We start from the raw sequence: 27,331 nt of genomic DNA, 5'->3' as shown, positions 1-27,331 counted from the left end.
CATTATTTCAGACACCAGGCCAGAATCTGAGCACGCATAGAGCAGATTGAATTCTTGCTTGTTCTCATTTCTGGCAGGTTGAGAATTTCCTCTGAGACTCATGCTGTTCAGACTGCCCACTCACCATCTTAGGAAGTCATTTCTCATTGCTCATCTCACACTGTTTCAGAAAGCCAGGTTGCATTTCAAATGCAATAGCATGTCCAGACCTCCTGTGTGCCATCTTACCTCCCACCTCCCACAGGTGGCCTGTGAGCATTTTCTCTAGCTCTAGAGTCCCACACACCTTTTCCTTGTTCTTTGCTCACCAGGCCGCATTCCTAGAGCTGTGGCCTCCATCAACCAGCACCTCCTGAAATCAGACGACGTGGTGAGCTGTTGCCTGGACCTAGGGGTGCCCAGCATCTCTTTCCGCATCAACGGGCAGCCTGTGCAGGGGATGTTTGAGAACTTCAACACAGATGGGCTCTTCTTCCCTGTGGTGAGCTTTTCAGCAGGTGTCAAGTAAGTTATGGTCGTGACCTCATGGAGAGTAGCCATTACCCCACCTCCCACCACTCCTATGAGCTGGAAGCGTGGAAATCTCCTTCAGGGCTTCCGCACCACAAGCCAAACTCTCCCAGGAAGGGAAGAGCAATGCAAAGCCATTGATTCACTCCATATATACTTGTGGAACACATACCTACTACATGGGTTCTAGAATGTCCTCAGATAAATAGTAAGATGAATAATATAAATCCTGTGTAGAAAATTACTTTAACGATTATGAAAAGTATAACATGCTCATTATAAAAATTTTAAAAGATAAAAGTCATAAATAAAACAATAAATATCACCCGTGATCCCATCATTGAGCTATAATCTCTTGATATTTTGATTTCTTCAAATCTTTTATTCTACAAATACGTGTGTATATTTTTAATTGACATCCCCCTAAATCTGAAGTTTTATGTCTTGATTACTTTTCATTCAGGAGTAAGTAATGAGTCTTTTCCTGAGTCATTAAGTATCCTCCTGCACACGATTTATATGGCCACATAATATCCTTTTATTTGGCTTTCCCATTATATAGCCATTACTTTGTTGTTATACTTTCATGCTGATTTCATTTCATTATAAATTATTATGAACATCCTTGAGCATAGCTTTGTCTGCATTTCTATTTAGTGCCTCGTACAAGTAGGTCAAAAGGAATGAACTTTTTGAAGTCCAAGTTTATAATTATGTGGCCAATATGTTTTCAGAAAGATTGTTTTAACAGTTTGGAATTTATTATCAATAATTTTGAAATCTAAAAGGCTCTGAGAAACATAAACTTTTTATGATTTATTTCACCACAAAATCTGAACTAAACTCATTTTGTGGCAAAACTATCAGCAACAAAAATGAGGCTATTTTTAGTCTTTCCTTTATTTCACATCTTATGAATATTTACATGTTTAACTATAGAAATATTAATGTACTTGATTATGGGGTACAGCTGCCCACCTGACTATAGGAACTTTTTAATATATTACATGAACCTTATTTCTTTCTTTAAATCTAAAGAATTCTGCAGTCTAATACACAGCTCCAAACTTTTCATATAAAGGATTGGGTCTATAGTATCATTTAAAGCAACATATGAGAACACCCAACTGAATGGATCCTCGTGAACTTTTTCTGTTACTGGTTATTTTTCATCTTTGCTAATTTGAGACAGTTGTATCTTAAAGTCTTAATTTTCTGTTTGATTAGCAATGTTGTTGAGCTTGTTTATGCTTACTGTTTTCATGTATTATTTTAACCAATATCTTCGTTAATTTTATGTTTTCTGCCTTTCTGGTATACATTTTGGAAAAATTTTTACATATATGAAGGCTATTAAACTATTGCCTTATAGTTTTCAAATATTCTTCTCAGTTTGTGATTTACTTTTGAATACATAATTTTTCTATTTTGTTTTTCCCTTTTACAAAAGTAATGTAGGTTAAAGAAAATAGCAAGACCCCATAATCATACCACCAGAGATAATCACATTACCCTTTTATTTATGCATCTCAATATTTTTACATTAAATTGGACTTGTACTATGCATGCTGATTGTCTACATAGTATTGTTAACTATTGTATTCATTGCTCTCCCTCTTCTTTGCACTATTTGGATGTTGTATTATTTTAGTCTGACAATACATTTTAACATCTGGAAGGCAAGATCCTAATTTAACTCTTTTTTTCCCAAAATTTTCTTAGCCATCTTGCTTCCTGCCTCTTAAGGAGATCACCATCAGTTGAGCAGGAAACTAGTTAGGATCACTGTGGTTTCCAGGGAAACCATTGGAAAGGGCCATGAGCGGAGGAGGGTTGTGCAGAGCAGAGCTTTTGTGGGACCACAAAAATGCCATCACAGAGCTCCCAGCATCCAAGTGATGGGATTTCCAGAGTGACAGCACTGTGATAGGCCTCAGCACCTCCTGCAGACTGATAAATCAAGATATGTTCACATATTATAATAGAGGATACAAATTCTGTCCAGTTTCCAGTAAATAAACTATTTAGGAATAAAACATTACCCTTTAAAAATGATATTCAGCCTTTAGAATTTGACACATATTTGCAAGCATATACAGTGTATACAGCAGGGGTCCTCAAACTTTTTAAACAGGGGCCAGTTCACTGTCCCTCAGACCGTTGGAGGGCCGGACTATAGTTTAAAAAAAAAAAAACTATGAACAAATTCCTATGCACACTGCACATACCTTATTTTGAAGTTAAAAAACAAAACGGCAAAAACACCCGGCGGGCCGGATAAATGTCCTCGGCGGGCCGCATATGGCCCGCGGGCCGTAGTTTGAGGACGCCTGATATACAGTAATGTATGTTTGCAAACACACCTAGTGACACAATAGCCACATACATACCCACAAACCCACACGTGCATATTTATAAGCATTCTCATATAGATGGGTATAATATATTGAAATTAAACATTATCATTCCTGGCTATTCTTGTAAGAAAAGGAGAACCACTACAGTAAAAGTTTGCTAGGTTTGTAAATTTACTTATCACAGATTTTAGCAAGAGGATTGTACATTAGCCCCGGGGACTAAATTCTAAACGTTGGGAGTTGTTTCCTGTGTTTCTCTGTGCGTGTTTCTCTGTGCGGATGGTATTTCCATGAGAATTTCATGCCAATTCTCCCTTCATATGTGTGGTGTGACATATCATTCCTCGTCGGTATCCTTAGGAGCCTGTAGAAAAAACAAGGAGCATATTGAAAGGTACAGGCACTATAAGCACAAAGAAGCTGATTGGACAAAGACCCCCTGGCAGCTGGGGGAAACCAGTGTAAGCCTCATTGCTCATCGTCCCTCTCCATTCCCCAAAATAAAGAGAATGAATAGAAATCTAAATACAAGGCAAGAGCGTTGGGCCGTCCACCTGTGGACTCAGTGCCTGCTTCTGGAGAACCTGCTGACTCTGAGCCGTCAGTGCCCAGGCCGGCATTTGCCTGGTGATGGATGGCCGTGGAGGCCCAGCACTAGTGCCCCTCCCGTCTTTATCTTCGCCACCTCCCATGTACTGAGTTTTGCTTCCCATCTGAGAGAAGCGCTTAGCTAGAAGTCAAATCTCTCCAGAGGGGTCTTTTCCAGTCTGCTGGTTAATGGACTTTTCCGAATATTCTGTGTTTAGAGAATAGTACATCCAATCTTGCCTGCTGCATAATGATTTTTAATCATTAACTCATCCATCTAATCTCCCTCAGAGCTATGAGATAGGACTTTTAAATGTGTGTGTTTTTGGTGTGTATGTGGTGGTGGGGGGGGGGAGCGTGATTTAAAAAATATTTTCTTGGCAAGGAACTGCAGCTAGCAAGTGAAGAAATAGGTAACTGATAGGTATCCACCTGTAGATCTTTCTAGCAGCGTGTCCCTCGGTTAGTAGATCATGCAGCCTTCTCCGTGCATGGGAGAGAGAGAGAAACAGAGTTCCCAGAGGAGAAAAATGAGATGGCTCACCCATTTATAAGGCACAGCTGCTGAGAGAATTTAAGAAACTGAACTGTGCAAATGTGCTGACTTGAAAAGCTAACACCTTAGTTATGAGAGCTTCTTGCTTATTGCAACTCAGCAAGCTCCAGTGGGACGCCGGGGGCTTGATGTCCCTCAAGCCTCCTTTCTGTCAGGAAAATATCACCTCTGAGATATTTCTGTCTTTGGTTCTCAGAGCATGATATGATCTGAGAAGAGATGGATCGCAGTTGGCCTGCATTCTTGGGAAATACCTTTCGCTGAAGTACATCCAATCCATCACATGGTGTCACTGGTCAGGGTCAGTGCTGGTCCTGTGTCGGTTTATTTTCACTTATGAGCAAATGGGATCGATGTCCTAATACTGACTGTCACATCAGCTGGTGAGGTGTGATTTGTACTGAAACACAGCAGTTCCCCCTCTACTGCTTTAGTTCAGTTGTGCAGAGAGCTAGAAAGAGAAACCGGGATCTTAACTCCAAGTTAAAGGATCTTACTGAAAATAAATGTGTTAATAATAAAATTGAAAACAAATTATTGTTTTACCCAATAGAGTAGCATTTTGCCTGTTATGTAGTGTCTCTCCCGGCAAGATGCAAGGCTCTGCCCATCAAGAGGAAGATTCCTCTCCCATCAGAGAAGAACTTAGAAATTGCCTCAATTTTAACTTCTGTATGGCTTCTAAATTAGATTTCTCTTTTACAGCCCCATTGCCTCCTATTTAATGGTCTTTATTGAGGTGGAAGTCTTGTCTTGGTGACCCCGCATTTTTTTTGTAATTACAAACTATCTTGTTAATAACGACACCTGATTAGGATGTCCCTGCCAGCAGTCATCAAAAAGCAAAAATCTTTTCAATTAGATTTACCCACAGTGAAGTCAAAGGCAGCATGAGTAGTTACTAACAAAATCCACACATCAATACGTACTCTCTTCTATTATGAATATGCCTTCTTAGCTTTCTTCCTGGTGTGATTTGTGACCAGTGTGATTAGTTAGCAGGGCTTTGGTGTAACAGCCTTGTTCAATAGAGGACAGAATTTGGGATGAGGCATATGTACCTTGGAGCCCACCCAAAAGGTTCAGCTACTTAGATGCCAGGAAACCCTTATTAAAAGGTGGTCTGACCCTACCAAATGGCATCATGGCATGGCCCACCTGGGGAGCATTATGCAGAAACTGAGGATATAGTGAAATTTGGGCACTACATTTTGTTTTGCAGGAAATTGATGAATTAATCACTGTAGTAGAGTGATTTTCAACCAGCATGCCGAAAGAATTTTAAAACATGCAATACCTGACTATTTAGTGAGGGGCACTGACCTCTTTTCCCTTAGATTGTCAAATTAAAAAATGACAACAGCCAACACAACAATAGCTGTTCAGTGTGAATGAATCAAAATTATATCTGTTTTTATGTCAGATCGGCAAACAACATAATACATTTTTGGTGTGCCGCAGAATTTTAATAATTAGTTGATGTGTGCCATAAGATGAGAAAGGTTGAAAATTGCTGCTGTAGTAGAGTATATGTTATATCTATAAACTCCCCATAGATTATGTTATCATCTTATATAACTCTTTACCAGCCCTTGCTAATTTATAAAAACAACAATATCCAAAGATGGTTGGTGTTGCAGTTGCTGTTTGTTTTCCCTTGGTATCTACGGACTTGGCTGAAACTCAGGTAACCAACAGCTTAGTTATTTCCAGCTTGCTGTGGTCAATGCTGTGGAAATTATTGCTGAGATAAATATACTTCTGTGAAGAACATGATGAGCACTGGCTAGGTTGCCCTGGGCTTTCATCGAACACTGGCCAAGAAGAAATATGAATGTGGGAATGTAACATAACTCAGATTGGTCTCCGGTCTAAGCAATATGGACTAAAGAAGCCATTACAAATCATGACTTAGGAGTTGAATTCAGGTCAACAAAAGCTTGCTAAGTCTTTCTCCTCTTAACCACAGTCTGTATCCTTTTGTTCTTTGGGACACAATCCCAACTCTCTGGGAGGGAGTCAGTAGCAGGTAAGAGTAACTAAGAATAAAGTGTCTTCACATGATTGCTAGTAAGCTGTGAATAAGGAAACCTAGCCCTTTCTGAGCACAGCAAAGCTTTGATTTTTTACTGTATTTTTTACTCATGGGTCAGTCTTTCAAATCTGGATATTTGCAATAGGTATTCTCATCTCTTCTGCAAACTGGCAAGCAAAAACGCACAAATCTCAAAAGATGAAAATGCTCATGAGGATTTTTCAATACAATTTGCTCTATTTTCAAAATCCGTCAAGTAAATAGAAAATTCTTCCACACATCCCGAAACTTCAGTACTCCCAGGTGGCCATTACTGAAGCTATTGCTCATTCTGAGGTGGAGGAATCTGAGGACACAATTGCTTTCTGTAATCACTGTAGGAAGAAAAACCTTTGAGAGCTGATGGAGTGTCTGAGCCATGGGAAGGACCCCAGAAGATGACACAAGTGCTTTAGTGGAAGAGATTAAATTGATTAATGAAATTGATTTTAAAATCCATTAATGCAGAGAAAAATCTGAGGATAAAGAATAACTAATTTTAATTAAGAAATCTATTCTTAAATTATCTTTTTTTAAACTTTGACCTTTTCTGTGATGCTGGGAGAGTCCATGGAACCCAAGGAGCAGGGAAGAATACACCTAGAAGAGAGAGACTTACATTCTAATTGTAAACTTCTCATTTATGAATGAGGTAAAGGATTGCAAAGACAAACATTGAGTGCCAGATAATGGATGTATTGACAGGAGTAGACTAGGGGGGTGTAACTTGGTTGTTTCTCCTTTAACCTCTTCAAACCCATGCTCTGGACTCCTTGAGTTCTTGGGCAGATTCTGTATCCTTATTATTCCTTTTAAGAACAAGAACAATCTTGTCAGTAATTTAAAAGCTCCATGTATGTGAACATAAAAACTCCAGATTTGTACCCAGTTTGAGCCCTCCCCAACTTGGCCAGACATTTGAGGTGGGCCTCTTGTCCCTGTTGGTACAGCTCCTCCCAGTTAGCCAGCTCCTCCCTGTTCCAGACCCTCTAGAGTTGAGCCCAGGGGGTGAGATGGCTGGGGGAAGGGCTGGTCCTCTGGAGTTGATGAGGCTGTCATGTGGCATCAGACCTTTGTGTAGCAGCTGTGCAATGGCTTCCTCTTTCCCTTCTGGGGCCTTCTGTAGTTTCTTGAAGGGCCTTGAGCTGGAAGCCTCTGACACGGGCAATTCTTTTGACACAAGCTTTGCACTTGTGTTGGCTGCTCCCTCTGACTCCAAACCTCCCTCTGCATTTTTCCCAGGCCTCCCACCTCCTGACCCCCTGGGTTTCTGATCTCTATTCAGTAATTTGCCTTTCTGGAGATAGCTGACAGCTGGCTCATTTGGATTCTCTATCTGGCCTTCCAGAGGCACACTCCTTGGCCCCATCTCTCTCTCTCCCTTTTTCCCATGAGCTCTCTCCCTCCCCTCCACCCTCCCACCTTCTCTCTCCCCACCACCAGCCCAGTCACAGGCAAATGTGTCCCTTACTAAGCCTCAGGGGCCAATTGTAAAGTTTCTGAGTAGGTCCTTGAAGCCCTCACCCTTTCACTTCAGATGGGAGGGAACCCCCACCTCCTTTTCTCCCTGACAGTTCCCTCTCTCCGTGTGAATTCCTTACCTTGCTTATCCCTGTGGAGGTGCACAGTGAGCTGAAGCTAACAGAACTGGGAGCTCCTCTGTAGTTGATTCAGCACCTCACTCCAGGATGTGAAAAAATTGGCATTCGCTCAATTGTCCTCCTTTGGGAGATCTGTTAAAACTCTGAGACAGAGGGGAGCCCATCCTAATATCCTCAAATAAAAGTGGATTTCAGCCATTTCATTCCTTTCCTTTGATTATTTCCTTCACACCTACATTTCATCCCTAGTTCTTTCCTTCGACCTGGTCAGTCTGGATTTCCCTGAGCGAGCCAGTGAGTGAGTGAGGAGGAGGAGGAGGACCCCCAATAGTGGTGGCGACTTGCTGGAGCCCATCCCACAGTCTCTGGGCAGCTCCTCATGGGCTGCGAGGGAAGGAGCCTCAGACGGTGGGTGTGCCTGGCGCCAGCTCCTGTCCAGTCCCACCGGCTGGGAGCTGGGCTCCCGTCTGACAGGCCTTGGAAGCAACCCAAGACCAATCCTGCCACCCACTGAAGCATAGCTTAATGGCTTGAAAGACGATGCTTCAGCAAGCAGTAAACACTGATTACTGGCTATGTAAATTTTTCATTTTACAGTTTGTGTGGCCATTACAGGAGATAAGATTAAGATTTATCTGCATTATCGTTCTCCTTTTAATAACCGAATATACATGCAGAAAGTATTGTTCTCCTTACTGCTACATGGAACTCCACCCTTCTTGATTTGTTATCTTTCCAGAAGAGGACAGCCGATTTTAAAACGTAAGAGAAATTTTAAAACGAAACAGAACTGGCAAGAGAGCTCAAGAATAATTAAGTTCCGAGTGACAAAGAACACACCCGCCGTACAAGCTCCCAGCTCAGCTTCTTGCAGGAAGGATGCTCAATGAGGAGAGAAAGGCAAAAAATCCCACACTCATTTCTTGTTCAAAAAGATCCCGTTTTACCCCATGGTTTCCACATGTCAGTAACACAGTCTGTTCTGTTACGGATGGATTGGGAAGTTCTCAACAAATGGTTGCAAGGCTTAGTCATTATTTCCTGAAGGTTCACGAAATTAGTAACACTGCAGGCTAATGACTCAATTTTGTTTTAATGTCATTGTTCATATTCTTAATATATGTAGATCATGCCCTGTTGCATAACATTTAATGTAGGAACATGTGCAAGGAATAATTGTGGTGCTGACTCTATATTATTGTGGTTTAGTACTTTAAAATGGGAAAGTGGGAGGATTCATATTTCTATAATTAATCTTAAAGTATGTTGGGATAAAGAATGTATTTGTGTTGGAAAGGAAAAAAACCTTAAGGTTTCTCACTTGGAGAGATTTTTATTTTCCATTTTCACAATCAGGCTATTTCCACAGTCACAATGACTCAGCCCACACTGTGACTCCTCTTGCAAGGCTGCCCTGCCAGGATATTTCAGGTGAAGGAAGTGAGGCCTAGTGGAGAGTTTTGCTGGGTCGCAGTCCTTCCTCTGTGTACCTCACCTCGCTTCACACAATATGCCCACTCCATCAGCAACCCCTAACATTCCTAATTCCCTCCCCCTAAAGTGGGATCGCACTGCTTGTTTCCATGTTGGCCATCATCACCCCGGTCCAAACCCACCCTCATCTCTCACTGTGACTAGATTGGTGTCAGGTGCCTGCAATTGCCTCCAAATTGTTCCCCAGGCCTGTCTACATAGAGCAACTTGAAAATTTTTATCTTTTCTTAAAATCCCTCAGAAGTTTCACCTGGAAGAAAATCTCAACTCCTTCTCATGGCTCACAGACCCTGCCTGATCTAGCCCTGCCACCTCCCACCTCATCTTCTGCCCCTCGGGCGCTCCATGTTCTCACCATACCACCTCTACCCAAGCTCTGTCTACCTTGGGGCCTTTGCACATGTTTTTTTTTTTCTGCCTGGAATGCTATTCCTCCAGATTTTGAACTCATTAGCTTCCCCTTCATCCTAAGGGTTAACTTATATGTCTCCTCCTCAGAGATGCCTTCCTTGACTCCAATCTAGGAGCAACCCTCTTCCCCAACTTATTTTGTCTCCCTTTTTATTCCCTCACTGGATGTCTCCCAATAAGAAATTAGACCTGTTTGTCTAGTTGGATGCCTACTCTGTGCTTTGTTCAGTGCTAAATCCTTAGTGTGGAGAACACTGCAAAAATCCCAGGAGCTCAGTAAATGGTGGTTAAGTGGAGGGGGTGAGCATTGTGTGCAGATGCTATGTGTATGGATTGATTTCTCCTGTGTGAAATTATTGTTGACCCTGCAGGGCTGCACACCTTACCATGTTTTCATTACTTAAAACTTCAGTCACATTTCCCCATCAATTTAACATGATTGCAGTTGACTTGGAAAAGCTGTATTTCTAGTTGCTAACTTAGGAGCATGTGAATATCATTTTGAAGTGGTTCACTTTCACCCTCTCCTCCTAGGGGTCCATCCCTAATGCTGTCCTAACCTATAGATCTGGGGCTGAAATTCAGCCAGAATGCTGAATTAAAACATTGAAAAAGACTTCAGCACATGGTAATTAGTGCCTGCCATTACTATGAGCCCCCAACTGTCCTTTCTCCTTCCTTTGGAGGTCCCTCCAGGCACCGGTGAAGGGAGCCAGGGAATCTGGCTTGGAGACCAGCAGGGTGGTTGTGCCCCTAAGAAAAGCACTAGGACTCTAATAAGCAAACGTTTTGTTCCCATTTGGCCTCTCTGGCCGGTCTACCTGAGGATGTTTCCTCAGAGTCGCCCTCATATGGCTGCTTTGGAGAACTGCAGCCCCTGCAGTGTATCATTTCTATTAATGTCGCCTGGCATGTATACCATTTGTGTTTAATACTCTGGTGCTACTAAATCCTTTGCCTTCATATAAAAATAAGAATTTCCTATTTTTCTCAGGTACTTATATCGTCCTTCCTTTCATTGATGTGTGACTAATCTCCCTCAGATTAAAAGACTTAAAGTTCTCATGCACTGATTCCAATCTTATTTTTAGAGAATAATATCATCATCCCTGTTATTCTTTTTAATACTCTAGTGATAATGTGTGTAGTAATGATTTATCTACTAGAGTATATATTTTTTTACTCTAGTGATATTAACAGTCAAACTAACTTTTAAGAACGTGGCTGACATGGTCAACTAAGGACCACACTCAGTCCTCTGTCCACTGCTTTTGTTTCACACTTTAGGATGTTTGCTGTGCTGAGTCTGAATCCAGTCACTTCCCACAAAATAACTTGGGTGTAGGGGAAACTGATCTTGAATTTGTGCGTATTTGGACTGGGATATTTTTTAACCTCTCTCTTCTTGGTCTCTCCAAATGACACAGAGTACGTTTCCTGATGGGTGGACGTCATGGGGAATTTAAGTTTCTGCCTCCCTCTGGCTATGCCCCTTGCTATGAAGCCTTGCTTCCCAAAGAAAAGATGAGACTGGAGCCTGTCAAAGAATATAAACGTGACACTGAAGGCATTAGAGATCTGTTGGGAACCACCCAGTTCCTCTCCCAGGCTTCTTTCACCCCATGCCCCATAGACACCAGTCAGGTAGGTTCAATCTGCCAACAGGAAACAACCCATGAGGATGAAGTAATAGGGCTACATCATTCTTTCTCTGATGTCTATAGAATTGTCATAGAATGTGAACCATTGTTATTCTTCATGTTTCCACCATAGGCGTAGATTGAGCTCTTTAAGGATTTCTCAACTAATGGACAAGGTTAGGCACTTACTACTCACAAGGCACTGTACTAGGCTCTGTGATGCATAGGCAGAACTGTTTTGGTATTATCTGGGAATTCACAGCCAAGTTGAAGAGCTAAAAAGTGAATGTATTACTTTTTAAAGTCTAAATGTTTTAACTGCAAAATTAAGAATATGCACAAGGAAATGCTAGACACCCTTTCAGCAAGAATGGTTTCAGAGTCTGTGTAAAGAGGATAGAATTCAATCGGGGCCTTCAATAAGCTTAAATGGGGATGGGTGTCCAGGGGTGAAGTCATAGGAATGGGATAAGTAAAGGACTAGTAGTAAAAACTCAACTAGGGACAGGTGGTAATGAGTACTAGTATTCCCATGTGGCTGGATGCTGGGAAGAAGAGAAGTATATAGGAAAATAGTTGGAAATAAAACTGAAAGAAATGGGATAGAGAGAAGGGCTTTAAAAGTGCTGATAAATGGACATTTTTTCCCCTCCTAAGGTCTATATTTTGAGAAAGATGGGTTCACATGTTATGATAAAGGGCATAAACAGCTTTCAGTATTTCCTATAAACCAGTGCTACTCAAATCATTATTCTAGATGTTAGAGAAAATACATGAAAAGGGAATTTGTTTTTGAGGTGCTTGGGTTAATGGTCTGGAGGCATAAAGCTCTTTTGGTGTGTAGAAGGTCTCAGCACACATTTTTTCATATAATTCGTATGACACTGTTACATTCAGTGTGTGCACATGCTCATGAGTTTTCTTCTCACGTCCTGTAGCTCATAATTGTGAGGTCCCATAGAACAGGACCTGTAGCATTTCTTCACCTGCTTCACAGAGCCTAGTACAGCACCTAGTACAGTGGTTAGAGTTGAGAATGTACTAGTAGATGGGAAACTATGGAGTCTGTGAGTCAGGGTGATCTTAGGACTCCATCATCTGGTTCTGGTTCCTGGCTATTCTAGACAAGAAGTTTGAGGACCAAAGAACCTAATTAGCTTTTCTGTGTACACAAGGCTACTAGTGCCCAAGTCGGGGAAGAACATGAACAGGAGCATGACTCCTGCTTCTCTGTGCTGCCCTTCTTACAAAATTACCAGATCAGTGTGTGTCACTCAGAAAAGGCTTATTGGAACAAATGGGGCCTCTCAAAGATATTTTAAAAGTGAGGGGAAGTTTTGATGAGGGAGGAGAAGAGGGCTTGACCAAAGAGTGAGAAGAGTTTCTAAACATGCAGAATTGAACATTTAGAAATCAAAGAACAGAGGTAGATCCACAAGCCAGAAAGGTACTGTCAGGACCCAAAGGTGAATTGGTATGGACCCTGTGTCTAGGGAAATGTGGCTGGGAAATAAAATAATAGGGAAGCTCTCGTTGGAAAGGTACAATTTATTACCTGTAAGGAGACCTTGTCATTTATTAGAATCTACCATCCTGTGAAATTATTGTCAAAGGAGAAGTTAAATACAAGGCACTCACACATAGTCAACTCCATTCTCCCTGGGGCACATTAACCAATATGCCGATTAAGAATCCCTAACTAGAGCCCTGTGGTTACACAGGAACAGTGCCCAGTGCTTGAACCACCCACAGCCCCTGAAGAGAAAGGAGCCCAGCTCTGAGCAACCCAGCCCCCAGACCTCTAGGAGGCAGTTATAAAGCCAGTGTTACTCCGTCCTAGGTAGTCACCAGCTGAGGTCACTGACATTGTGATCTGGGTTATATGTGGAGGCCTCTTTCCACATTTTCTTCTTTCACTGAAGCCTGTGGTTCCTCCGATGTGCAAATCTACTTCCAGACTATAATCAGTTAAAGGAGCACTTGGTTTAAAAAGATTATCTTAGTTAACCAGTAAAATCCAAATACAGTTGTAATTTGTTTTATTATTGTAGTAGTAAACTAAAACTAAAATGGGGGCCTAAGAGAAACTACTTGGGCGGGGCCCACAGTTTGTAACCTCAGTGGAGAGACAAGCAAAGTTCCAGGAAAACACAGAGAAACTCTCCCTGAAGGTAATTATGGAAGACTTCCCAAAGGTGGTGACATTTGAGCTAAATTCAGAAGGATAAATATTGAGGATGTGTTAAAACCAGAGCTGGACAGCAGTTAAAGTGGTAAAAACAAATTTTACTTTGAGTCTATTGCAATAAGGGGAAAGGAACTCCAGCACAGAGCTGGGTCAATTCTGAATACAGCGAGAACAAATGGGGATTTACAGCCAAGGAGCAGGTTGAGGGGTAGGGCCTGGGGTGGTCAATGATGGTCATTTACTAAGAGGAAATATCAGGGGTTGGATGGATTCTTGCCAACCTGATATACTAGGATTCTAGCTGAAGGAAGGTGGGAGTGATCTGCCACCTGGGAAATGGTGGGGGATGAAGAAATCATCAGATATGGAAGGTGATCAGATAACAAGAGTAGTAGATTCTCATTAAACTGATTTAGCATGATTCTAAAACTAGGATCTTGAGGGCAAGGCCAAGGACGGAGCCTAGTCAAAAAAGGGCTCAGAAGTACCTGTCTAGAGTTTGGTCAAGGAAAGAGTCTTTGTCATTTGTGTATCATGGTGAGTATAAGGTAAAGGTTGCATATGCAAGGGCACCAAACTGTGGAATAGTGTGACCTTCTGGAAGAATTTCAAGAAGTTTGGAAAGGATGTGTTTGGGAGGACCGTGATGAGAGAACTAAAGAAACACACTTAGTTAAGACATCTAGTCTATGTCTTAGGAGTGCCAAGGAACACTTGGAGACATGCAGGAAGAATGTGTTTTAATGTGGTTTTGTTTTTATAGACTCATCACTCTGGCCAGATTATGGAGTATAGATTGATGGGAAGGACCCATCATGAGGCTCTTACAGTGGTCCAGAGAGAAAATAATGAGGTGGAGTGATGTAGAGGAAAGAACTCTTCAGAAATATGCTTAGTGAATAAACATGACATATTTTATGACTGATTAGGCAGGAGAGGTGGGTGGGGGAACAGATAATGCCAAGAGGGAAGACACTAAGATGACTTCCAGGCTTAAAGCAATGGTGAAGCCCTTTAACAAAAAGAGGAGGGGGGGAAAAAACAGGTAGAGAAAAGGGTTTAAAAGGAAAAATAATGAATTTATCTTTGAATAACATATTGAGTTCACTTTGGTGGGAAAATCCTGTAGGCAGTTGGAACAATGGGTCTGAACTTCAGGAGAGACCGTGACTGGAGATGTACTTACTTGGGAGTACCCATTACGGGGAGGTGAGATCTCCCAGGGAGAAAGCATGGAGAGAGGGGGTATATGGCCCAGGGAAGCATTCACAGGTGAAGAACACGCAAAGAAGACTGAGAGGAGATGGGCAGAGAGGAAGCCAAGAGAGGAAAGAATCCTGGGTTACATGTAGGAAGTCAACTAGAACACCTGATCCGTAGAGATATATGGTAGATTTAGTACAGTTGGCTCTTGTAGTTCTGACTTCACACTTGTTCCTTTTCCTTTTAGGTGGTTTTGCCGCCTCACCTAGAGAAGATCCGAGACAGACTGGCTGAAAATATCCACGAGCTTTGGGGAATGAACAAAATAGAGCTTGGCTGGACTTTTGGCAAGGTACGGCTTCCAGCGGCCAGGCCGAGGTGGATGGTTGGATTGCCTTGTTACCTGGAAGGGTTCTCCAAAGACTTGAATGAGGAAGGGAGCCTCATGCACTAAAACTCGCTCCTGACTACCACCTGTCTAGCTGCCGCTGTGTTCAGCAGCAGGCTTGTTTGGTCATTGGTTTAGTATGGTCAGGAATGCTGGGAAGGCCAGCTCTGCACAGACAAAACCAGGAACCTACTTCCCTTTTTACTACCAAATGATGGTTTCCTTTATCAGGGAATAGCGAGTGAGGTCCATTCTCAGCACCCCTTTGAGAGCCCTGTCATCCCTTTCCTTTAGGAAAGTTGTCCTCTCTGCATGGGTGAGAAAAAGAAGCTGATTCATTGTCTTGAATCAGAATTTGTTTAATATGGTTTTCGGACGTATCACTTGGATTAATGGACACTCAGATGAGGTTAAGGAGCCTCTTTCACGAGAAAGCTTTTTTCACTGAGGCTGAAAATTGATTTTGTTCTGTGATTTGTAAGGTCATGTCTGAGGCAGAAGTACTAGTATAGGTGAGTTCTGAAGCTTCCTGTGACCCTGAGAGTCTCAAATTATGCATGGTTCAGCTTAGTTACTGTGAGGGGTCCTGCACTCTAGCACGTATGTTGGTATAGCTACCATGAAATATTCTCCTTGAATCTAACCACCTCTCTGCTGTATGCTCTTATAACACTATAAACCTCTCCTGTAGAGAACTATGCACAATTGCAACTGTACCTTTATTTCTATTACTAGGGGCCCCGTGCACGAATTTATGTACCTTGAAAAGAACTGTGGGCCGCGAGGCTGCAGTGGTCACAGGGACGGGTCTGGGCCCATTCTCCACAACCCCACCTGGCCCCTCCCACCATGGCCCCCAGTACCTTGTCTGCCAGCAGCCCTGCTCCTGCCACCGCCACTCCCACATGTTGACACTGATGGTGCCGGCCCTGCTAGCACCCACTGACAGCGTCAAGCGATTGGTACCAGCACCATCGGTGAATGCAAGCGGCGGCTGCTGCCCCAATTTCCCCTCAGGAGCAGGGGGAGGTAGAGAAGCCCTGAGGGGTGATCAGGGCTGACAGTTGCTGCTCGCACCTGCTGATGGCACCAAGCGATCGGGGCCAGTGCCAGGCGCCAGCAGCGGGTGCAAGCGGCAGCTCCAGCGCCAGCAGCGGGTACAAGTGGGGCCAGTGCCAGCAACAGGTGCAAGCGCTGGGCGGGAGCAAAGAATTTTTAGTAACCACCAGAGGCTTGCCCAGATCACAGTGACCGGTGCCCTACCTTGGTCTGACGCCCCCATTCACCTGCACCATTCCACCACGGCCGATGCCCACCATTCTCCGCATACCCCCGGTCAGTGCATGTCATAGCAACCGGTTGTTCAGTTGTTCGGTTGTTCCACCGTTTGGTATATTTGGATATTAGCCTTTTATTATATAGGATTATTTTATTGCATCCTGCCCCATTAGACTGTATCTACTCATGGGGCTAGGGCTATCCCAGCTCATCATTGAACTCCTAGCTTCTAGCTCATTACCTACCACATAGTAGACACTCAACAAATATTTGTTGAATGAATGAAGTAATTCATTAACTAAATCAGTAGCCATAGGCCATACGTTGCTACTGGACACTTGAAATGTGACTGGTCTGAACTGAGATGCACTGTAAGTATAACAAATGCCAGATTTTGAAGACGTACTATGAAAAATAATATAAAATATCTGATAAATTATCTCATATTAATTACTTTTAAAATAGCAATATGATGGATATATTGGGTTAAATACATCATTCATATTAATTTCACCTGTTTCTTTCTCCTTTTCTAATATGGCTACTAGAAAATCTGAAATCACAAGTGTGGTGCACCTTTGTGGCTGACCTTGTATTACTATTGGACAGCACTGGTCCAGCTTCTGTAGTCCTTCATGATCTAAAGAATGCTGCCATTCAGTAGCATTGCAGATCCATGAATTTGGCCAGGCAGGAGCATGGCTACCATGTGTAAAATTTCTTCTCTGGAAAAGTATGTTCTGAATGCAGATACCTGGCTAGAAACAAATGCACAGAGCACAAGCCACTGGCAGCTCGGGGACTGAATCATTTACTAGAGAGAAGATCATCTATTTGCCTATCAGCAAATAGCTGTCTTTGCCTTGCCTGATAGAGATTACCTGGGCCATGTTTCACACTGTGTCCTTTTCTGTTTTCCAAGGCAGTGCCAGCCGTCAAACTTAAATTATATTCTTTATGTTGTCACCTAGATACGGGATGACAATAAAAGGCAACATCCCTGCCTTGTGGAGTTTTCAAAGCTTCCCGAAACTGAGAAGAATTATAACCTGCAAATGTCAACTGAAACCTTAAAGTGAGTGTTCAGTGGAATTGAATTTGGACTAAACAGTGAGTGGATGACTTAAGGCCGTATAACTAAATTTCAAAGACATGTCTTTTGCCTGGAAAACATGACCCATTCTGATAAATTAGAGGGTGATTATTCATGCCACAAAAGGATTTAGCAGAGTGAATGACACATCCACCATTGTTATTTAGCATATATATTTCTTTAGAGGCCATTTGCTATTTGCCAGAGAGAGGGAAAATGTAGGGGGAAGTAAAAAAAAAAAAAACAGAATCAAAGGACCAACTGCTTTTTGTAGTTAGGTTAAATCAGGAAAACAAGATAAGGTGTTTCTAAAAACCAATGAGAAAACATGGTTTGATTCAATAAAATTCAATTTAAAAACCACTTTTAGCTTATCTGTGATTCCACCCATGATTAAAAGCCTAATTCAGACTTTATATTTTTTAGCCCAAGTTGGTATCTCCCAACTTGAATTTCTTTTGGTGCTTGTTACCTGTTCTCTGTGTATGGTATTTCTGTTCTCTAGTTGTCAGGGGAAAACATTTTAACACTGTGGTTTGTTGGCATAACAATGCTGGGTCATCGTGCCTTGCCAGGGGCTCATATATGTGATGTCTTCAGCCACCCGGAGGCTTCCTGAGGGTGCGGCTCTGGTACCTCACAGTGACTAGTGCAGCTCAAGGCCCTGCACAGGGAGTGCTCAGTCAATACTCGCTGACTCCGGAATTGCCATTATGATCCTATCTGTTCCCAGGAATCAGAGAAACAGGATACAATTCTAATTCAAATTTGTAAACTCAAAAATGTCTCTAAGTGGGTGCTTACTATTATCTAAATCTGGAGTTGGCAAACTATGGCCCATGGGCCAATCTGACTGGCCACCAATTTTTATAAATAAAGTTTTATTGTAACAAAGCCAAGTTCATTGGTTTGCCTATTGTCCATGGCTGCTTTCAGGCTCTAGACTGGCAGAGTTGAGTAACAGACACATGACCCACAAAGCCTAAACATTTACTATCGCCCTTTACAGAAAAGCTTTGGTAAGCCACTGGTCTAAATGAATGACAGCTGTCTGCTTTTATCAACTGGGACGTGGGACAGGGTTCTGGCTGTCCTATATTTGCAGCTAAGCCTAATCTTTCCCTCTGGTTCATCACAGAACCCTCCTGGCCTTGGGGTGTCACATCGCTCATGTTAACCCAGCTGCTGAAGAGGATCTCAAGAAGGTCAAACTGTCCAAAAAGTAGGTGATTGCTTTTAATGGTCCAAGACTTCAATGCTTCAGTCTGGTTTTCAAACTGGGAGGATGGGAGGCCCATGCACGAAGACAGATGACAGCCCCGGGTCCTGGTAGTACCAGGTCAGGGTGGCTCCTCCAGTTCCTCAGGCTGCACAGAAACCCCCAGACAGGAGCCTGCGAAAGTACAAGTGTTTCCAGCCTTTCCCTTTTTCTGTTCCTTCTGCCCAGATCTACACTACTATTGTTAGTTTTGAGCCAAGACATGCAGCACTCTCTGCTGGATGTGTTGCCTTTGGTCTATAAATAGCAGTTGGCACAGGACCCTGAAAATGGTTGGTAGTCACAGCAAGGATCCACTGCTCTCACATTGGGCCAGCCTTCTAAATTCTTTGTGAAAATGGGCGTCTCTGCCAAGATTTAATTTGGCCCCTAACTCTGGATGTGCCCTACTCTTCCTCTCCCCTGTACATTCAGAGTCACATGGGCTCACACATTCAGACACATGGCTCAGGGGCACATGCACTGGCTCGCTCGCATGCCCTCCCTCATATGCCAGACTTGGATGCTCCCACATTCACACAGGTGTCATAATTAGTTATGGAGCCAGGGCATTGCCAGAATTAATCAAATGCTTCTCTTCCCCTTATTCCCTGTTAAACTCCCAAGCTCCTCTCTCAGAGCCTGAGAGCAGCACATCTAAGAGGCAGCAGCGGGAGGGGCAGTCTGCTGGCCCAGGCTACAGTAGTCAGTGTCCAGCAATCAATGCATATTGGCTAGCTCATGATCAGGCATCCTGAAAAGGTGGAGGAGAGGCAGTATCTTATGCCTACAATAGACCCTGAATCTCACCCTGCTTAGAAGTTCCTGTGTAGTGTGAGCCTTGGTCTACAAGTCATCACCTATAGGTTCTGGCCCTGGTCTGGGCATTCATTGATTCTGAAGCCATGGGCACCTCTGGACTCACATTCCCAGGTGGCCATGATCATATGCTCCTCTGAGAGTCACTCTACAGTGCACCCTGTCCTCTGCATTCACACATGCATCTACCTGGACTCATACTTCTTTTTCTCATCTTCACGTCACCTTTAAAGTAAAGACATTTGAAGCTGTGACTCCTGGACCAGACACCTAACCACTAAGGTCACTTCAAGATCAAAGATTCTCTAGTGCCATGATTTTTTTTTAATTCCCAAAGTAAAGGTTTAACTTTCCAAGACTGAACAATCATTCTCTGCTGATTTATAAGAAACCATTGGCTCAAGGTCCTGTCCTTGCTGATATGGTTAGAACCTTTTGTGTTTTAAAGTAGGATGGAAGAGCTTCTGGTGGTGTTACAGCATGCTAAATGTGCCCAATATTTGTAGGGCAATATGTGTTTCATTACAAATAAGGATGGATTTGCACTGACCATCCACTTTCCTCAGCAGTCTCCTTTGAGTCTGTGACACACACTGACTAAAATGATGGTGGATGAGGGGCTTCATCTATTGACTTGAAATAGAATTGAGCTATCCATTCAGCCACAGGATAGAGGCTGTGACTGGAGCCCTGTTTTCAGAATTTTCTTACCGTGTGCTATTGATCTAAAATCTGGAATGGGGGAGTCATACAGATCTGTTCAAAATATAATTTTTTTCTGTTTACTTGTAGCTACATCATGTCTAATGGCTATAAACCAGCCCCTTTGGATTTGTCTGATGTGAAGCTATTACCTTCTCAGGAAATCTTAGTGGATAAGCTTGCAGAAAATGCACATAATGTCTGGGCAAAAGACAGAATAAAACAAGGATGGACCTATGGCATTCAACAGGTGAGAAGTGCTGGGTCAGGCCTGCTGGGAAAGTTAGGAGATGTGATCCTCCATCAACATGCCATTATTTTGGTGGGTGTTAGATTGGAAAATGGCCATTTCCCTTGCATTCTGTCCTCCCTGCCTCAGCTCATTCATTATTTATAGAATCTTGGGCCTGGACAGTCTTCATAATCATCACAGTGATATTAACTCCCAGCACAATTCCAATTTTGTAGAAGGACAGCCTTACTTTCTTTTATTAGTCTGGTTTATTTGTGATTGTGTTGCCCTTGTGTGTGTGTGTGCCCACTGGCTGCATCTGCCTTCATCCCCTCCCTGTCTTGCTGAATGCCTTGTGGAGAATTGAGCTTTCATGCCACTCTCCAAGGCTCTCACAAATCAACATCACAGCTCAGCAGTATTTCTGGAATGGTCTCACGTATCTACCACTGAGAATGAAAAGGAGGGGACACTAACACAGGAGAGGGGCAAACCAGCCTTCCCAGAATCATGTGCCCCCCTTACTTCAGTTCATCAGGCCAAGATTCCTGGGCAGCCAGGATTCTTAGCTTGAGCAGGAGGCAGCCTAAGAGCCAGGGTGCAGCAAGGAATTAGGAAGAGTTTAGAGCCAGATTTCAGCTCCAAACCATCTGGCACACTCTCTTCTTGAAATGCTTCCTTCCTCTTGGTAAATACCAGGATTAGAGTCAGGGAAGTTTAGGGGTAGCTGTGTGTACTCATTTTCATTCATATCTGAGTCTCTGAACCTACACATGTATAGAAGCAAGAAGGCCACTACGAAAGGAACCATGGTAGGGAGGGAATTAGAGGGCTCAAAGAGCATGTCAGGAAGCATATTTATTTATAATGACTTATCACTGCAATTATCTTCTTAGTCCTCCCTAAGGAGCTGAGGCAGACTCTGATGTGTGCCTCTGCAATGAAATGGACCCACTATGGTTCTGCCACCTTTTCTGACGTTCCTCTATGAACACAGATGTTTCTCTGTTAAGAGGCTGTTGTGAGGAGGCTCTAACAGTTTAAATCATAGCATGATTGTTCCATGGGGGGTAGTTACATAAATCCCCATCTGCCTTGCCTTGAGAATGGAGGTTTCCAACTCTTTCATGACACTTCATTTTACTCCTAGCCTGGCATTATTTAAAAGGTGTTTCTTTAATGCTAGCTTTGAACATAAATAAATTTTTTTCCATTTATCCTCATTTAAGTCTGAAGAGAAGTAGTAAATATGTTCATTGCTAAATATCCCAGCACTGGGAGAAGAGCTAGTAGACTCACAAGGAAGAAGGGACTGTTGCTGGGAATGTGTGAGTGGGCCAAGCTATTTGTAAAGACAGAATGTATTTTCTCCAAACCTTTTTTCTCTGGCCTTGCCTAGGATTTGAAGAACAAAAGAAATCCCCGCCTGGTGCCATATGCATTACTGGATGAGCGTACCAAGAAGTCAAACAGGGACAGCCTTCGCGAAGCTGTCCGGACATTCGTTGGCTATGGCTATAACATCGAGCCATCAGACCAGGAACTAGGTAATGAGTGGAGATTGCTCATTCTGGCCCCAATTTAACTTAGCATGTCCTCTTCTGGGGAAATGCTACCTTTGAGTAGGTCTAACTTGTACCATTAAAAATGATACTGGTGCTGAAGAGCACTAAACTAAATGGGGTATTTTAAGAAGCAGGGTGATGGATGGGGAAGCCATGTTTGATAATAAAACATTGTCCCATTGACAGATATGTCTGTGATGAGCACATCTATGACCCAGTCCCACAGGGAGTAAATTATTCTCCAGTATAGCTGAGCTTTTCAGGTTATTTGGTCACAAAACCTTCATTTCTTTTATTTTCCAAACATGTGACTATCAGCTTACTTTTGGACCAGGTAATCTCATCCCTAAATGAAATTCTCTCACTGATTTAAATCACCAGCTTATAATTTATGACCATGTCATTGTCATCCCATACCCCAGGATGTGCCAGGTCACTGGAGCAGTATTTCAAGTGGTTACAGGGATGGGTTTGGGGTAAGACAGACCTGGGTTCAAATCCTTGCTCTTCTTGATTTATTGGCTCTGTGACATTGAACAAGTGATTTATTAACCTCTCTGAGTCTCAGTTTTTCCTCTGTAAAATGATATTATGCAAATGATGATTATTATATTATGAACAGAATATTATATTAAATAGTGGGAGATCTATCATCAGTCTTTGTTGTTTTCAAATTCTTTCAGGGAATGCTACCTAATTAATAAAGTTTTGTGTTTTCTCTCTCTCCCTTCTGTACCCCCAACTCCCCTTCCTTCTCATGATAGCTGACCCAGCTGTGGAGAAAGTCAGCATAGACAAGATCCGATTCTTCCGGGTAGAAAGGTCTTATGCAGTGAGATCTGGAAAGTGGTATTTTGAGTTTGAGGTGGTGACCGGAGGAGACATGCGTGTGGGCTGGGCCAGACCAGGCTGTCGGCCTGATGTTGAGCTGGGGGCTGATGATCAAGCCTTTGTGTTTGAAGGCAGCAGGGTGAGTCTGGACAGTGTCCACACATCCTCAGTCTAAGTTTTTTCTTTCTCCAAACACTTCACTGGAAGTTGGAATTACTGAGTGTCTGGGTCTCTGGCTTCAAAATCAGTGGCCACCACCACTGATTAATTTAAACCACTATTAGATTATTACCTAGTGATTATCATTTTGCTCTTTGCTCTAGTGAAGGGGAGGACTATACACCCAAGTTCTTTCTGTAATCACCTGCACATCTGCCCTGGTCCCTCACCCCAGTGCCTCTACTTCAGAGGAGGTTCACAGAACACTATGCAGCCAGTATCTGGGAAAGTCTTACCACTTTGCCTTAGAGGGAGGCCTGCTTATTGTCATAGCTGACTAGGTATTGGGAAGCTTGGGCCACCTTTTCTGATGAGCCTTTTGTATCTCAGTTTCATTCATCTGTAAGATAGATCACTCCTCCCTGTGATTTGGCCCTGGTAGAGAAGTGAGTGCTTTGTAGAAACCAGGTACCACTACCAGTTAGGAGAAATTGCTCCTTTGGTCATTTCTCTAGCATTACTCTGAGCTCTGGGGTCTTGTCTCCTAGGGCCAGCGTTGGCATCAAGGGAGTGGGTATTTTGGACGTACCTGGCAGCCAGGAGATGTGGTTGGATGTATGATTAACCTGGATGATGCTTCAATGATCTTCACACTGAATGGGGAGCTGCTGATCACCAACAAAGGCTCAGAACTTGCCTTCGCAGATTACGAGATTGAGAATGGTAAATGGACCACCTTTCCCTTCATTCCAACTCCATGAGTTGTAGGAAAATCCAGGGAGAGCTGGGTGAGCTCGTCTACCTTCTTATTTAGGTTGCACTGTCTTTTGCATATTTGAAACCCCGCTGGTGAAAACTAGCCTTTATACTATCATTATTGAATAAATCAAGATAAATAATGAAGATAGTTGGTATGTACAGCAAAACTACAAGTACTACTAGTAAACTTCCAGGTAGATTGAGTAAGAAGCTTTCCTCTAATTCCCTGATCTGCACCTTGGCAGTTTAAATTTCCCCAGGGTGCCTAGTGTTACAGAGGAAATGCTAATTGCATGTGGACTAATGTCCCCGGCAGAGTAGAAAAGTCAGTGAATTAAAGAATTATCCTTTTATTCTGATTTAAATTGTCAGTCTGCATGTTTGTGTAATTCAACTTGATGCTTTGATGTGAACCATTGAAACACTAATGTTCAACTTAGCTGTTCCCTTGAATGAAATACAATTTATTTTGAAAATCAAACATGCTGGGAAGCCCGAGCACAGTGGCATTTATTAGTGTCCATCAATAGACCACAATCAGAGCAGTACTTTAGACACACAAAGGAGCAATTGACGCTCTGATTTCCTGTCTACAGGGCTTCATTGTATACAAAAGTCGTTGGCACATAGGAGAAGGAGCACTGGACCTAGAGGCAGCTGACTCCCTCCTAACAAGCTGTGTCTTGGCTTAACTTCTCTGGGCTTCACTCTCTTCATCCAGACCAGAGAATAAGAGGACAGACCCCCAAGTTACAACATCCTCTCCAGATATAAAATCCTACGGCAGCGACTTACTGCCCGCTGAGTGCACACCGTTGCTGTGCCCACACCGGTGTTGTGCCACTCTCTGCTGCTTCCTTACAGACAAGGAAGGGGCAGAGTGGCTGAGAGGAAAAGAGGCTGCTGTGGATCAGGAGACCTGAGCTCTCCTCCTGCCTCTGCCGTTCCCCACCTGTGGCATCTTGGGTCGACTTGATTTAACATCTGTGCATCTCATTTCCCCCTCTAAAATGATTAGGGCTCCTGGGTAGTTCTAAATGTCTAAGACATTACAAAAAGAAACAGTCCCTACTGAAAAAGCTAAAAAATATAAGACTGCATAGGCAGGAGTGGCAGAAATATATGAAACTGTATACATAATATAAATATTTCTTATTTACAGAATGCATTTAGCTTTATAAGTCACTTTTTACAGATACCTGTAATCGACAACATTCATATCCAATTTTACCCTTAAAGAGCTTTAAAGGTTCTTCTGAGAGCGACATATTTGGGGAAATGAAAAGGTTGTAAGTCAATGTATTTTCCTAGAAAGACAGGATGGCTAAAGCCAGATGGGGTCATATTTTAATGCCTTCTGAAAGGTTTAAAATCAGAATTCTAATGAAAGAATCCTATTTTTTGGAAATGTGTGGGAAAACATTGCCAGTAGAGAACAAGGCCTGTGGGCTGGTTCAGAGGCAAAGGAAAGGAAATGTGTAGGTGGGTGAGGGCAATGTAGACGAGACCTCTTCTGACACTGCTCTAAGGAAGCAGATATTTACCCAGCAACTCCCCCCACACCCCTGCCAGGCAGTGGAAGAAAATGAAACACTAGGAGGTTCAGGCTCCTCCCTGAGGAAAGGAGCTCCCTGGGGTAGGAGGAGCCCAAAGAAAGGAGACTTTTTCCTGGCTCTCCTGTGCGTGAACAGGGGAGATTGACTAACTGGGAGACTTTGACTCAACATAAGGACAAGCTAAGAATCCTGTCTGTTGTGCAGGGTTAAGAGAACTTTGTAAGTCCAAAGCCTTGCTACTCCAAATGTGGTCTGCTTGTTAGAAATGCAGACTCTCAGGCCCCACCAGACCTGCCGAACCAGAAACTGCACTCAGCCAGGAGGCTCTGGTTTGTACACACATTAAAACTGAGAAGCAGTGGTCTACAGCACTCAGAACTGCAAGTGGTGCCTGTCCGAAAGAATTCATTTTCCAGTTGTAAAAATAAATAAGATGCTCTCTTCTGGGGACGGTGTGTGTCTACAGATGTCCAGAATGGTCCTGCATTTGATATGGCATCCATCAGAGGCTGCCTCACAATACAGCTTCGAACAAAGTAAGGCTGTCCTGACCCCTGGTAATAGAATGGTTTACCTTCATACCAAGAAGATTAGGAAAGAACCGAAGTCTGTATATGGCATGTGCCCAGGTCGACTTCTCAGAGTTGGTGCTGTGGGACCTAAAGTTCTAATGAGATTGTCTAAGAAGAAAAACATTGTCCGCAGGGCCAGTGGTGCACCCTTTGTGCTAAAGGTGTCAGCGACAGGATCAAGTGTGCTTTCCTTAGTGAGGAGCAGAAAATCATTGTGAATGTGTTGAAGACACAAGCGCAGAATCAGAAAGCTAATTTTCTTTTCAAAAAAGAAGCTTTGCCCTAGCCCCGTGGTCGGCAAACTGCGGCTCGCGAGCCACATGCGGCTCTTTGGCCCCTTGAGTGTGGCTCTTCCACAAAATACCACGACCTGGGCGAGTCTATTTTGAAGAAGTGGCGTTAGAAGAAGTTTAAGTTTAAAAAATTTGGCTCTCAAAAGAAATTTCAATCATTGTAATGTTGATATTTGGCTCTGTTGACTAATGAGTTTGCCGACCACTGCCCTAGCCAGTTATGCTCAGTGGTTAGAGCGTCGGCCCACAGACTGAAGGGTCTTGGGTTAGATTCCAGTCAAGGATACATCCCTCTGTTGCAGGCTCCTTCCTTGGCCCCCGTGGGGCACATGCGGGAGGCAACTAATCAATGTGTCTCTTTTACATTGACGTTTCTCTCTGTGTGTCTCTACCCCTCCCCTCCACTCTTTCTGAAAATCAATGGGGCGGGGGAGGCGCTTTTCTTGAGTAATTAAAAACAAAATAAATAAACAAGATGAAAAAATAATAATGCAAAGCCATAGGTTATGAATGACTAACACAAAATGAAAATTCTATAGGAATGGGATTGGCACTGAGCATTAAAGAATCTGAGGTGTCTACCTCTCAGGGGAAGGGTACTCCACTCAGGGGATATAACTGGAGAATGGCTGTGGACTCAGAAAACTACAGGAACGGGCGGGACAGTTTGGAAGATTTGCATGTGGAATTTATGGAAGACGAAGCTGGAAAGACAGACAAGGTGCGGATTTCAGCCTCAAATACCAAGACTCCATCTTTTCATTCAAGATAATTTTATCATCTAATCTGGGCCAAGCACCCTTGGACTTCCCTCTCTAAGACATGGGGGGCGGGGCTGCTATAGGGTTTGAGCAGAGGAATACTATAAAATAGGAGGATATATTAGGATAGCTATGCTTTTAGAGATCGTCTATTGTAATGAAAAAGATGTCTCATAGGCTTTGTGTGTGCAGGGACATGATTTGACCTTCAGAATAACAACAAAGTCTATTACTAGGAAGTGGTTTTAGAATAGAATTATATTATGTTAACGCATTATACTGTAGTATCATATTGCACTTTAATAACAGAGACAAGATAATTGGAAGGATCTTTCAGTTAGCTCTATGATGGCTCAGGAAGGGCAGTTGAAAAGGAGTCTGCATGCTATTCTTTGATAACAATAGCACAGTGGCCTAGAATAATCATACAACATCTCTCTGTT

At 42.9% G+C, this 27,331-nt stretch overlaps 1 protein-coding gene across 3 annotated transcripts in view; it reads left to right on the top strand.

Annotated features, from left to right (window-relative positions):
- RYR3 (ryanodine receptor 3) overlaps nucleotides 1-27,331 on the top strand; it is a gene marked incomplete at its 5' end in the record, with an annotated part of 535,717 nt that overhangs the window by 310,615 nt on the left and 197,771 nt on the right. For all 3 annotated transcript variants that reach the window (XM_079768748.1, XM_079768746.1, XM_079768747.1), the window contains 9 exons: nucleotides 312-504; nucleotides 11,019-11,235; nucleotides 14,870-14,974; nucleotides 17,260-17,363; nucleotides 18,520-18,603; nucleotides 20,251-20,410; nucleotides 21,792-21,939; nucleotides 22,722-22,927; nucleotides 23,496-23,670. In XM_079768748.1, the coding sequence (XP_079624874.1) occupies nucleotides 312-504; nucleotides 11,019-11,235; nucleotides 14,870-14,974; nucleotides 17,260-17,363; nucleotides 18,520-18,603; nucleotides 20,251-20,410; nucleotides 21,792-21,939; nucleotides 22,722-22,927; nucleotides 23,496-23,670 (1,392 nt within the window). The remainder of the gene's footprint in view (nucleotides 1-311; nucleotides 505-11,018; nucleotides 11,236-14,869; nucleotides 14,975-17,259; nucleotides 17,364-18,519; nucleotides 18,604-20,250; nucleotides 20,411-21,791; nucleotides 21,940-22,721; nucleotides 22,928-23,495; nucleotides 23,671-27,331) is intronic.

This window comes from Cnephaeus nilssonii, assembly GCF_951640355.1.
Source record: "Cnephaeus nilssonii genome assembly, chromosome: 4".
In the NCBI taxonomy this organism is placed as follows: Eukaryota; Metazoa; Chordata; class Mammalia; order Chiroptera; family Vespertilionidae; genus Cnephaeus; species Cnephaeus nilssonii.
Note: the sequence above shows the minus strand (reverse complement) of the source record. Positions and strands in the feature narration are given on the sequence as shown.